General features: G+C 65.4%; 1 protein-coding gene across 2 annotated transcripts; it reads right to left on the reverse strand.

Annotated features, from left to right (window-relative positions):
* Positions 1-809: 809 nt before the first annotated feature.
* LOC139826207 (synaptophysin-like) lies at positions 810-12,885 on the reverse strand. Of its 2 annotated transcripts, XM_071801289.1 has the most exons (7): positions 12,682-12,885; positions 11,529-11,594; positions 9,830-9,957; positions 6,888-7,086; positions 3,757-3,951; positions 1,998-2,278; positions 810-1,236 (listed from the first exon to the last, which is right to left on the reverse strand). In XM_071801289.1, exons 1-7 carry the CDS (start codon positions 12,883-12,885, stop codon positions 1,158-1,160), a joined length of 1,152 nt encoding a protein of 383 aa, XP_071657390.1. In that variant the 3' UTR covers positions 810-1,157. The 2 variants fall into 2 exon arrangements, with proteins under 2 accessions (XP_071657390.1, XP_071657389.1); XM_071801288.1 differs by lacking the exons at positions 810-1,236; positions 1,998-2,278; positions 3,757-3,951 and adding an exon at positions 4,286-5,215.
* Positions 12,886-12,892: the final 7 nt, after the last annotated feature.

The raw sequence follows: 12,892 nt of genomic DNA on the forward strand, positions 1-12,892 counted from the left end.
TCATTGGGCAGGCGGAGTCACTGTGGGCGGGGTCACGTGTGGGCGGGGTCACAGGGTAGGCGGAGTCACTGTGGGCGGGGTCACGGGGTGGGCGGGGCGCCAGGAGGCCACGCCCACCCCCGTCTTAAAGGAGCCCTCATGGAGCCCGGACACCTGGGTCCCCGCGCTATGGGTCCCGGACTCCTGGGTCCCCCACACTACGGGGCCCGAACGCCTGGGTCCACCCCACGCTATGGGGCCCAAACGCCTGGGTCCCCCACACTATGGGTCCCGGATGCCTGGGTCCACCCCACACTATGGGTCCCGGACTCCTGGGTCCCCCCGCTATGGGGCCCGGATGCCTGGGTCCACCCCACACTATGGGGCCCGAACGCCTGGGTCCCCGCGCTATGGGTCCTGGACACCTGGGTCCCCCACGCTATGGGTCCCGGATGCTTGGGTTCCCCACACCATGGGTCCCGGACACCTGGGTCCCCGCGCTATGGGTCCCGGATACCTGGGTCCACCCCACACTATGGGGCCCGAACGCCTGGGTCCCCCCGCTATGGGGCCCGGATGCCTGGGTCCCCCACACTATGGGTCCCGAACGCCTGGGTCCCCGCGCTATGGGGCCCGAACACCTGGGTCCTTCCTGTGCTATGGGTCCCGGACTCCTGGGTCCCCCACACCATGGGTCTCGAACGCCTGGGTCCCCGCGCTATGGGTCCCGAACGCCTGGGTCCCCGCGCTATGGGGCAGCCCCACAGAGCCCACACGCACAGGCGGTTTCACCGACTTTATTCCCCTCCGTGGGGCCGGGGGGGGGCTCAGCCCCACACATTTCCCCCCTCCCCCCCCCATTATTTCCCCCCCAACCCCCGGCCCTGCCCCACACTTGGGGGGCACTCGGGGCCCCCCCGACACGTCACGATCACAGCACAAAGACAACGGGGGGGGGTTGGCAGGGCCCGGCTATGGGGCACATGTGGGGCACATGTGGGGCAGATGTGGGGCAGATGTGGGGCAGATGTGGGGCACGATCCGGGGGGGGGGGGGGTAAATTGTGTGTGGGGCAGAAGTGGGGCCGGGCCATGGAGGGGGGGGGGCGGGTCATGGATCTATGGGGCGCACGGATCTATGGGGCGCACGGATCTATGGGGCGGGGCTATGGGGCGGGCTCAGGCCCCGCCCCCCGGCCCCCAGGCCCCGCCCCCCCGGCGGTTCCTCAGCGCAGCGCCCCCTGTGGGGCCGGAGGACCTGGGAGGGGGGGGGATGGGGGGGTCAGAGCCCCCCAAGCTGCCCCACACTTTGGGGTCAACCCCCCACAGACCCCCCCAGATCCCCCTCATTGAGACCCCATAACCCCCCCAAAATTAAGGGGGTGTCCCCCCCATATCCCCCCAAGTCACCCCCCATAACCCCCCCAAATTACCCCCCCATTGAGACCCCCATAACCCCCCCATGACCCCCCCAAACTTAGGGGGTGGCCCCCCCATAGATCCCCAATCACCCCCCCAAACTTATGGGGCACCCCCCCCCAATTTATGGGGCACCCCCCATAACTTATGGGGCGCCCCCCCCAACTTATGGGGCACCCCCCTCAACTTATGGGGCACCCCCCAACTTATGTGGCACCCCCCCCAACTTATGGGGCGCCCCCCCCATATTATGGGGCACCCCCCCAACTTATGGGGCAGCCCCCCCAACTCATGAGGCACCCCCCACAACTTATGGAGTAATCCCCCCCAACTTATGGGGCACCCCCCTCAACTTATGTGGCACCCCCCCCAAACTTATGGGGCGCCCCCCCCATATTATGGGTCACCCCCCCCCAACTTATGGGGCACCCCGCCCAACTTATGGGGCACCCCCCCAACTTATGGGGCACCCCCCCCATATTACGGGGCACCCCCACAACTTACGGGGCACCCCCCCCAACTTATGGGTCACCCCCCCCCAACTTACGGGTCGCCCCCCCACAACTTATGGGTCACCCCCCATGTGTGGGTCCCACTCACCCTACATCTGGTTGCTGAAGGCCGTGGGGCCCCCCTGGCCGTACCCCACATCGGGGGCCCCCCCCAGCCCCCCCGGGCCGTACTGGGGCTGGTACCCCCCCCCCGGGGGGGCCGAACCCCGGCTCCGTGGGGCCCAACCCCCCCCCCAGCCCGGCCTCGGGGGCCTTTTCGGGGGGACCCCCCGGGGGGGGGGCGCGGGGGCCCAGCCCCCCCCAGCCCGTCTCCTTGAACACGAACCAGACGTTGCCCGTCCACAGCACCAGGTTCAGGAACCCGAAGATCTGGGGGGTGATGTGGGGTGATGTGGGGTTATGGGGTCTATGGGGTTATGGGGGTATTGGGGGTATTGGGGGTTATGGGGGTATTGGGGGTATTGGGGGTTGTGGGGGTATTGGGGGTTATGGGGGTATTGGGGGTTATGGGGGTATTGGGGTCTATGGGGTTATGGGGGGTTATGGGGGTATTGGGTCTATGGGGTCTATGGGGGTATTGGGGGTATTGGGGTCTAGGGGGTTATGGGGACATTGGGGGTTATGGGGGTATTGGGGGTTATGGGGGTCTATGGGGTTATGGGGTCTATGGGGTTATGGGGGTATTGGGGTCTATGGGGGTCTATGGGGTTATGGGGGTATTGGGGGTATTGGGGGTATTGGGGGTATTGGGGTCTATGGGGTTATGGGGTCTATGGGGTTATGGGGGTATTGGGGGTTATGGGGGTATTGGGGGGTATTGGGGGGTATTGGGGGATATGGGGGTATTGGGGTTATAGGGGGTTATGGGGGTCTAGGGGGTTATGGGGGTATTGGGGGTATTGGGGTTATGGGGGTCTAGGGGGTTATGGGGGTCTAGGGGGGTATTGGGTCTATGGGGTCTGTGGGGGTATTGGGGGTCTAGGGGGTTGTGGGGGTATTGGGTGTATGGGGTCTATGGGGGTCTAGGGGGTTATGGGGGTCTAGGGGGTTATGGGGGTATTGGGGGTTATGGGGGTATTGGGGGTATTGGGGGTTGTGGGGGTATTGGGGTCTATGGGGTTATGGGGGGTTATGGGGGTATTGGGTCTATGGGGTCTATGGGGGTATTGGGTCTATGGGGTCTATGGGGGTCTAGGGGGTTATGGGGTCTATGGAGTTATGGGGACATTGGGGGTTATGGGGGTATTGGGGGTTATGGGGTCTATGAGGTTATGGGGTCTATGGGGTTATGGGGGTATTGGGGGTTATGGGGTCTATGGGGTTATGGGGTCTATGGGGTTATGGGGGTGTTGGGGTCTATGGGGTCTATGGGGTTATGGGGGTATTGGGGGTTATGGGGTCTATGGGGTTATGGGGTCTATGGGGTTATGGGGGTATTGGGGGTTATGGGGTTATTGGGGTCTATGGGGGTATTGGGGTTATAGGGGGTTATGGGGGTCTAGGGGGTTATGGGGGTATTGGGTCTATGGGGGTATTGGGGGTATTGCGGGTCTAGGGGGTTATGGGGGTCTAGGGGGTTATGGGGTCTATGGGGGTATTGGGGGTTCTGGGGGTATTGGGGTTATAGGGGGTTATGGGGGTCTATGGGGTCTATGGGGTTATGGGGGGTTATGGGGTCTATGGGGCTATTGGGGTCTATGGGGTTATGGGGGGGTTATTGGGGGTTTTGGGGGGTGTTTTGGGGTGATTTTTGGGTGATTTCTGGGTGTTTTGAGGCCCTTTCGGGGTCATTTTTGGCCCACTCCGGGTGTTCTCGGGGGGCCGCGTTTCGGGGTTCGCTCACTCACCACGCTGGTGTTGAGCCCGGCCACGTGCGGCCCCCCCAGCGCCCGGCACCGGGGTCCCCCCGGGCGCTGGCACCCGGACACCTGGGCCAGGACCCCCCCGGGCGCCGTGGCCGCCTTCACGTCCCCCAGCGCCGCCGCCCAGGCGCACGACGCCACCAGCCACAGGAACGCCAGCGCCACCGTCACCCCCAGGTCCTGCCAAACGGGGCGTCGGGGGGGGCTGGGCACCCCAAAAACCCCAAAAAACCCCCCCGAAAACCCCAGAAACGCCCCAGAAACGCCCAAAAACGCCCAAAAACGCCCCAGAAACGCCCAAGAAACGCCCAAAAACGCCCCAGAAACGCCCCCAAACGCCCCAGAAACACCCAAGAAACTCCAAAGGAACTCCCCTGAAACACCCGGAGACCAAAAATGGGGGTACAGCCCCCAAATCTTAGGGAAAAAGTGGGTGTACAGGGGGGTCTGGGGACCCCAAATACCCCTCTAAACCCCCCAAAAAAGGCCCAGACCCCTCTGAGCCCCCTGAACCCCAAAAACGCCCCAAAACGCCCCAGAAACACCCAGGACAACCTGAGACCCCCGAGCCCCAAAATGTGGGTACAGCCCCCAAATCTTAGGGAAAAAGTGGGTGTACAGGGGGGTCTGGGGACCCCAAATACCCCACTAAATCCCCCCAAAAGTTCCCAGACTGCTCTGACCCCCCTGAACCCAAAAAATGGGGGTAAATCCCCCAACATGTGGGTAGAACCCACGTCCCCCAGCGCCGCCGCCCAGGCGCACGACGCCACCAGCCACAGGAACGCCAGCGCCACCGTCACCCCCAGGTCCTGCCAAACGGGGCGTCGGGGGGGGCTGGGCACCCCAAAAACCCCAAAAAACCCCCCCGAAAACCCCAGAAACGCCCCAGAAACGCCCAAAAACGCCCAAAAACGCCCCAGAAACGCCCCAGAAACGCCCAAAAACGCCCCAGAAACGCCCCCAAACGCCCCAGAAACGCCCAAGAAACTCCCAAGGAACTCCCCTGAAACACCCGGAGACCAAAAATGGGGGTACAGCCCCCAAATCTTAGGGAAAAAGTGGGTGTACAGGGGGGTCTGGGGACCCCAAATACCCCTCTAAACCCCCCAAAAAAGGCCCAGACCCCTCTGAGCCCCCTGAACCACAAAAACGCCCCAAAACGCCCCAGAAACACCCAGGACAACCTGAGACCCCCGAGCCCCAAAATGTGGGTACAGCCCCCAAATCTTAGGGAAAAAGTGGGTGTACAGGGGGGTCTGGGGACCCCAAATACCCCACTAAATCCCCCCAAAAGTTCCCAGACTGCTCTGACCCCCCTGAACCCAAAAAATGGGGGTAAATCCCCCAACATGTGGGTAGAACCCACGTCCCCCAGCGCCGCCGCCCAGGCGCACGACGCCACCAGCCACAGGAACGCCAGCGCCACCGTCACCCCCAGGTCCTGCCAAACGGGGCGTCGGGGGGGGCTGGGCACCCCAAAAACCCCAAAAAACCCCCCCGAAAACCCCAGAAACGCCCCAGAAACGCCCAAAAACGCCCAAAAACGCCCCAGAAACGCCCCAAAACGCCCCAGAAACGCCCAAGAAACTCCCAAGGAACTCCCCTGAAACACCCAGAGACCAAAAATGGGGGTACAGCCCCCAAATCTTAGGGAAAAAGTGGGTGTACAGGGGGGTCTGGGGACCCCAAATACCCCACTAAACCCCCCCAAAAAGTCCCAGACCCCTCTGAGCCCCCTGAACCCCAAAATCCCCCAAAACACCCCAGAAACACCTTGAGATACCCAGGACATCCTGAGACCAAAAATGGGGGTACAGTCCCCAAATCTTGGGGAAAAAGTGGGGGTACAGGGGGGTCTAGGGACCCCAAATACCCCACTAAACCCCCCCTGAAACCCCCAGGGGGGTGCAAACCCCCTGAACCCCAAAAATGGGCTAAAATTCCCCAAAAATGTGGCTACAACCCCTAAATCCTGGTGAAAAATGGGGGGTCATGGGACACCAAAACCCCCTGAAACCCCCCAAAATCCCCATCGCCGAGCCCCCCCACCCCCCCAACCCAACTCAATGCCCCCCAAGACCCCCCCCGACCCCCAAATCAGAGTCCCCCCCACCCCCAGACCCCCCCCAAACCCCCCCCTAACCCCCCCAAACCTCCCCCAACCCCCCTCAGACCCCCAAAACCCCCAAATCAGAGTCCTCCATACCCCCCCAACCCCCCCAAACCCCCACCCCAGACCCCCCCCAACCCCCCCAAACCCCCACCCCAGACCCCCCCCAACCTCCCCCAAACCCCCCAAACCCCCACCCCAGACCCCCCCCAACCCCCCCCAAACCCCCACCCCAGACCCCCTCCAACCCCCCCAAACCTCCCCCAACCCCCCCAGACCCCCACCCCAGAACCCCCCCAACCCCCCCAAACCTCCCCCAAACCCCCACCCCAGACCCCCCCCAACCCCCCCAGACCCCCACCCCAGACCCCCCCCAACCCCCCCCAACCCCCCCCAAACCCCCACCCCAGACCCCCCCCAACCCCCCCAAACCTCCCCCAAACCCCCACCCCAGACCCCCTCCAACCCCCCCAAACCTCCCCCAACCCCCCCAAACCCCCACCCCAGACCCCCCCCAACCCCCCCAAACCTCCCCAAACCCCCACCCCAGACCCCCCCCAACCCCCCCAAACCTCCCCCAAACCCCCACCCCAGACCCCCCCAACCCCCCAAAATCATCCCCAGACCCCCCCAACCCCCCTAAACCCCCACCCCAGACCCCCCCCAAGCCCCCCAAACCTCCCCCAAACCCCCCCAAACCCCCACCCCAGACCCCCTCCAACCCCCCCAAACCTCCCCCAACCCCCCCAGACCCCCACCCCAGACCCCCCCCAACCCCCCCAAACCTCCCCCAAACCCCCACCCCAGACCCCCCCAACCCCCCGAAATCACCCCCAGACCCCCCCAACCCCCCAAACCCCCCCCAAACCCCCACCCCAGACCCCCCCCAACCCCCCCAAACTTCCCCCAAACCCCCCCAACCCCCCACCCCAGACCCCCCAAATCCCCCCCAAATCCCCCCCAGACCCCCCCCAAGACCCCCAACTGCCCCCCCCCCACTCACCACTCTGGGGAGCCGCCCCCCGGGCCGGTAGCCCCCCCCCAGGAACAGGTACCCCCCCAGGGCCGCGGGGGCGTAGAGAAACGCGCCCACTCCCACCACCACGAAGAACTGAGCGGCCGACGAGTAATCGCCCACCAGGAACACCCGCTCGGGGGGGCCCCCCCCGCACGACGGCGCCTCGAAATAAACCTGGTGCAGCCTGGGGGGGCACAACGAACCCCCCGGTCACGGATTTGGGGGGGCAGGACCCCCCGTTTCCATTCTAGAAAGGGGCGATCCCCCCCCGCCCCGCTGCACATGGGAGAGTCCGCCCTATTGCGGGAATAGCGGCTGGGACGCTCCCATTGCGGTTATAGGGGGTTTTGGGGGGGGAACAGGTTTGCTGCAGCCTGTGAGCCCCCCGGGCACGAATTGGGGGTACAGACGCCCCTAATTTTACTTATAGGAGGTACAGAGCCCCCCCTTTTAGTTATAGGCGATACAGACCCCCCCTGCTTGGCTATAGTTCCCTACATTATGGGTATAGGGGATTATAGGGGATGGGACCCTCCTGTTGGCATTGGGGGGGGCGGCACAGAGCTGGTGCAGCCTGGGGGGGCACAACGAACCCCCCGGTCACGGATTTGGGGGGGCAGGACCCCCCGTTTCCATTCTAGAAAGGGGCGATCCCCCCCCGCCCCGCTGCACATGGGAGAGTCCGCCCCGCTACCTCAATTGGGGCTGGGACGCTCCCATTGCGGTTATAGGGGGTTTTGGGGGGGGAACAGGTTTGCTGCAGCCTGTGAGCCCCCCGGGCACGAATTGGGGGTACAGACGCCCCTAATTTTACTTATAGGAGGTACAGAGCCCCCCCTTTTAGTTATAGGCGATACAGGCCCCCCCTGCTTGGCTATAGTTCCCTACATTATGGGTATAGGGGATTATAGGGGATGGGACCCTCCTCTTGGCATTGGGGGGGGCGGCACAGAGCTGGTGCAGCCTGGGGGGGCACAACGAACCCCCCGGTCACGGATTTGGGGGGGCAGGACCCCCCGTTTCCATTCTAGAAAGGGGCGATCCCCCCCCGCCCCGCTGCACATGGGAGAGTCCGCCCTATTGCGGGAATAGCGGCTGGGACGCTCCCATTGCGGTTATAGGGGGTTTTGGGGGGGGAACAGGTTTGCTGCAGCCTGTGAGCCCCCCGGGCACAAATTGGGGGTACAGACCCCCCCAATTTTACTTATAGGAGGTACAGAGCCCCCCCTTTTAATTATAGCAGGTACAGACCTCCCCTGCCTTATCTATAGGTCCCTATATTGTGGGGATAGGGGATTATAGGGGATGGGACCCTCCTCTTGGCATTGGGGGGGGCGGCACAGAGCTGGTGCAGCCTGGGGGGGCACAACGAACCCCCCGGTCACGGATTTGGGGGGGTAGGACCCCCCGTTTCCATTCTAGAAAGGGGCGATCCCCCCCCGCCCCGCTGCACATGGGAGAGTCCGCCCCGCTACCTCAATTGGGGCTGGGACGCTCCCATTGCGGTTATAGGGGGTTTGGAGAGAAACAGAGTTTATGACCCCCCCACGGTCACAAATTGGGGGTACAGACCCCCCCAATTTTACTTATAGGAGGTACAGAGCCCCCCCTTTTAGTTATAGGCGGTACAGAGCCCCCCTGCCTTATCTATAGGTCCCTATGTTGAGGGTATAGGGGATTATAGGGGATGGGACCCTCCTATTGGCATTGGCGGGGGGTTCTGGTCCCCATATGGACACACAGACCCCCCCCAGCCCCCCCAAACCCCTCCATATGGACACACAGACCCCCCATATCCCCCCCCAAACCCCCCACATGGACCCATAGACCCCCCCAGCTCCCCCCAAACCCCCCCAAGTCCCCCATATCCCCCCCATATGAACCCATAGACCCCCCCATCCCCCCCAAACCCCCCATATGAACCCATAGACCCCCCCAACCCCCCCAAATGACCCATAGACCCCCCCATCCCCCCCATATGAACCCATAGACCCCCCCAACCCCCCCCAAATGACCCATAGACGCCCCCCATATCCCCCCCATATGAACCCATAGACCCCCCCATCCCCCCCATATGAACCCATAGACCCCCCCATCCCCCCCATATGAACCCATAGACCCCCCCCATCCCCCCCAAACCCCCCCCCATATGAACCCCTAGACCCCCCACATATCCCCCCCATAGCCCCCCCAAATGACCCATAGACCCCTCCCATATCCCCCCATATGAACCCATAGACCCCCCCCATCCCCCCCAAACCCCCCCCCATATGAACCCCTAGACCCCCCACATATCCCCCCCATAGCCCCCCCAAATGACCCATAGACCCCTCCCATATGAACCCATAGACCCCCCCAACCCCCCCAAATGACCCATAGACGCCCCCATATCCCCCCCATATGAACCCATAGACCCCCCAACCACCCCCAAATGACCCCTAGACCCCCCCATATGAACCCATAGACCCCCCCCCCATCCCCCCCATATGAACCCATAGACCCCCCAACACCCCCCATATCCCCCCCAAATGACCCATAGACCCTCCAATCCCCCCATATGAACCCATAGACCCCCCCCATCCCCCCCATATGAACCCATAGCCCCCCCATATCCCCCCATATGAACCCATAGACCCCCCCATCCCCCCCATAGCCCCCCCAAATGACCCATAGACCCCTCCCATATGAACCCATATGAACCCATAGACCCCCCCTATCCCCCCAACCCCCCCCATATGAACCCATAGCCCCCCCCCCCATCCCCCCCATATGAACCCATAGACCCCCCCCATATGAACCCATAGCCCCCCCCCCCCATCCCCCCCATATGAACCCATAGCCCCCCCCCCATCCCCCCCATATGAACCCATAGCCCCCCCCATCCCCCCCATATGAACCCATAGCCCCTCCCCCCCAGCCCCCCTCACCGGAAGGGGTACCCGAAGCTGACGGTGAGGGGGGGCCCGTGGGTGCGGTTGGGGGGGGGGCATTCGAGGCTGAGGCGCAGGGACCCCGAGTACCCCCCGCACGTGGCGAAGGCGAAGATGGAGAACAGCTGGGGGCACGGGGTCACCGGGGGTCATGGGGTCACCGGGGGTCACGGGGTCACCGGGGGTCACAGCCCCCACAGTCACCCCGGGTGGGGGGGATGGGAAGAGCTGGGGGGTCATGGGGGGTCAGGAGGGGTCAAAGGGGGTCCTGGGGGTCAAGGGGGGTCTTGGAGGTCATGGGGGGTCAGGAAGGGTCAGGGGGGGTCAGGGGGGGTCAGGGGGTCTTGGGGGTCAGGAGGGGTCAAGGGGGGTCAGGGGGTCACCAGGGGTCACAGGGTCACCGGGGGTCACGGGGTCACCGGGGGTCACAGTGCCCCCAGTCACCCCGGGTGGGGGGGGATGGGAAGAGCTGGGGGGTCAGGAGGGGTCTTGGGGGTCATGGGGGGTCACGGGGGTCAGGAGGGGTCAAGGGGGTCAGGGGGTCACCAGGGGTCACAGGGTCACCGGGGGTCACGGGGTCACTGGGGGTCACGGGGTCACTGGGGGGTCACAACCCCCCCAGTCACCCGGGGGGGGAGGCGGGAAGGGCTGGGGGGGGTCGGGGGGGTCTTGGGGGTCATGGGGGGTCAGGGGGGTCATGGGGGGTCAGGGGGTCAAGGGGTCAGGGGGCTCAAGGGGGGGTCTTGGGGTCAAGGGGTCAGGGGGGGTCTTGGGGGTCAAGGGGGGTCAAGGGGTCAGGGGGAGTCTTGGGGGTCAAGGGGGGTCATGGGGGTCAAGAGGGGGGTCTTGGGGTCAAGGGGTCAAGGGGGTCAAAGGAGGTCAAGGGGGTCTTGGGGGTCAGGGGGGGTCTTGGGGTCAAGGGGTCAAGGGGGGGTCATGGGGGGTCAGGAGGGGTCATGGGGGGTCAATGGGGTCAAAGGGGGGTCAATGGGGTCAAAGGGGGGTCAGGCACCTCCCCCCACCCCTATCACCCCCCCCTCGGGGCGGCCCCTCCCCCCCTCCCCTCCCCCCCCGTTAATCCGGATTATGGTGCTGACCCAGATTGGGGTGGAAGGGGGGGTGGAACATGGGGGTCAGGGGGTATTGGGGGGGGCTCCATAGGGGCCAAAGGGGGCGGGGGGTCCCGGGGGGGGTCCTGGGGGGTTTTGGGGACCCAGGGGGGTGGGGAGGGATGGGGGGGGCCCAGGGGGGTGGGGAGGGGGCCCAGGGGGGTCCTGGGGGTCCCAGGGGGTTTTGGGGACCCATGGGGGGTGGGGGGGTCCTGGGGGATTTTGGGGGTCCTGGGGGGTCCCGGGGGAGATTGGGGGGGGGCCTGGGGGGTTATGGGGACCCAGGGGTGGTTGGGGGGTCCTGGGGGTCTTGGGGGACCCGGGTGGGGTTTGGGGGTCCCAGAGGGGTTGGGGGGGGTCCTGGGGTTTTGGGGAAGGGGGTTGGGGGGTCCTGGGGGTCCCGGGGGGTCTTGGGGTTCCCGGGGGGGTCTTGGGGGGTTTGGGGGGTTTTGGAGTCCTGGGGGGGTTTTGGGAGGGGCTGGGGGGTTTTGGGGTCCCGGGGGGGTCTTGGGGGTCCCGGGGGGGTCTTGGGGGTCCCAGGGGGGTCTTGGGGGTCCCGGGGGGTTTGGGGGGGTCACTCAACTCACCCACTCGAGCAGTTTGAGGAACCCCAGGGGTTCTTTGATGACCCGGAATTGGCCCCCGGCCACCAACTGGGGGGACACGGACCCTCGTGGGGACCCAGGCGTCCGGGAGGGACCCAGGCGTCCGGGAGGGACCCAGGAGTCCGGGGGAGGGGACCCAGGCGTCCGGGAGGGACCCAGGAGTCCGGGAGGGACCCAGGAGTCCGGGAGAAGGGACCCAGGCGTCCAGAAAAGGGACCCAGGCGTCCGGGAGAGGGGACCCAGGCGTCCGGGGAAGGGACCCAGGTGTCCAGAAAAGGGACCCAGGCGTCCGGGAGGGACCCAGGAGTCCGGGAGAGGGGACCCAGGAGTCCGGGAGAGGGGACCCAGGTGTCCAGAAAAGGGACCCAGGCGTCCGGGAGAAGGGACCCAGGCGTCCGGGGGAGGGACCCAGGTGTCCAGAAAAGGGACCCAGGTGTCCAGAAAAGGGACCCAGGAGTCCGGGAGAAGGGACCCAGGCGTCCGGGAGGGACCCAGGAGTCCGGGGGAGGGGACCCAGGCGTCCGGGAGAGGGGACCCAGGTGTCCGAGAGTCAACCCCCCCCCCGCCCCCCCCTCAAGGGCAGCACTGGGGGTGGGGGGGGTGTCACCCCCTCCCCTCCCCCCCGCCGGTTTGTTGACGCCCGTGACGTCACGCGTGACGCAACGCTGACGTCACACCCCAGGGGGCTCCTTGTGGATCCCCCCCCCCTTGTTGCTGCATCATCCCCCCCCCCCCCAATGATGCGGCACCAACCCCCCCCCCCCCCGCTTCCCTTCCCCTCCCCTCCCCCCCAAGGGCAAATCGCCCCCAACCCCCCCCGTGCTAATTAACCCCCCCTAATTACAACAAATGCAGGCGCCCCCAATTAATTAACCCCCCATTACGTCCCCCCCAAAAACCACGTGTGGCCCCCCCAATTCAGCTGCACCCCCCCATTAATTCCCCCCCAAATCGAATCGATTCCCCCCCCCCAACCCCATCAATCCCCCCCCCCCATTTCCAGCCCCCAACGCCGCATTAACGCCGTTTTTTTTTTCGGGGGGGGGGTTAGAAGGGTGGGGGGGGGTCCCTAATTATAGGGGGGGGTCGTATTTTGGGGGGGGGGGTCGTATTTTGGGGGCGGGGGGGGTCGCACCTGGTTCAGCACCTCCATCCTGCGGCTGGGGCAGACGCAGCGCGGCGGGGGGGGGGGGCGGCGCGGGGCGGAACAGCGCGGGGGGGGGGGGGGGGGAGGGAGCGGGAACAGCGCGGCGTGCGCAGAGCGGGAGGGGCCGCAGAGGGAGGGAGGAGGGAGGGAGGGAAGGGCGGAAGTGACGTCACGCCGCGGCGCCGGCGCCATGTTGGTT

Source organism: Patagioenas fasciata, chromosome 36 (genome assembly GCF_037038585.1).
Source record: "Patagioenas fasciata isolate bPatFas1 chromosome 36, bPatFas1.hap1, whole genome shotgun sequence".
In the NCBI taxonomy this organism is placed as follows: domain Eukaryota; kingdom Metazoa; phylum Chordata; class Aves; order Columbiformes; family Columbidae; genus Patagioenas; species Patagioenas fasciata.

Excerpts from the sequence above, each read along its gene's own strand:
- LOC139826207 (XM_071801288.1), bottom strand. The coding sequence starts at position 12,885 with ATGGCGCCGGCGCCGCGGCGTGACGTCACTTCCGCCCTTCCCTCCCTC. Across the intron at positions 9,958-11,528 it reads TCCTCAAACTGCTCGAGTGG|CTGTTCTCCATCTTCGCCTT; the intron begins GTGAGTTGAGTG and ends CCGTGCCCCCAG. Across the intron at positions 7,087-9,829 it reads AGCTTCGGGTACCCCTTCCG|GCTGCACCAGGTTTATTTCG; the intron begins GTGAGGGGGGCT and ends GTGCCCCCCCAG.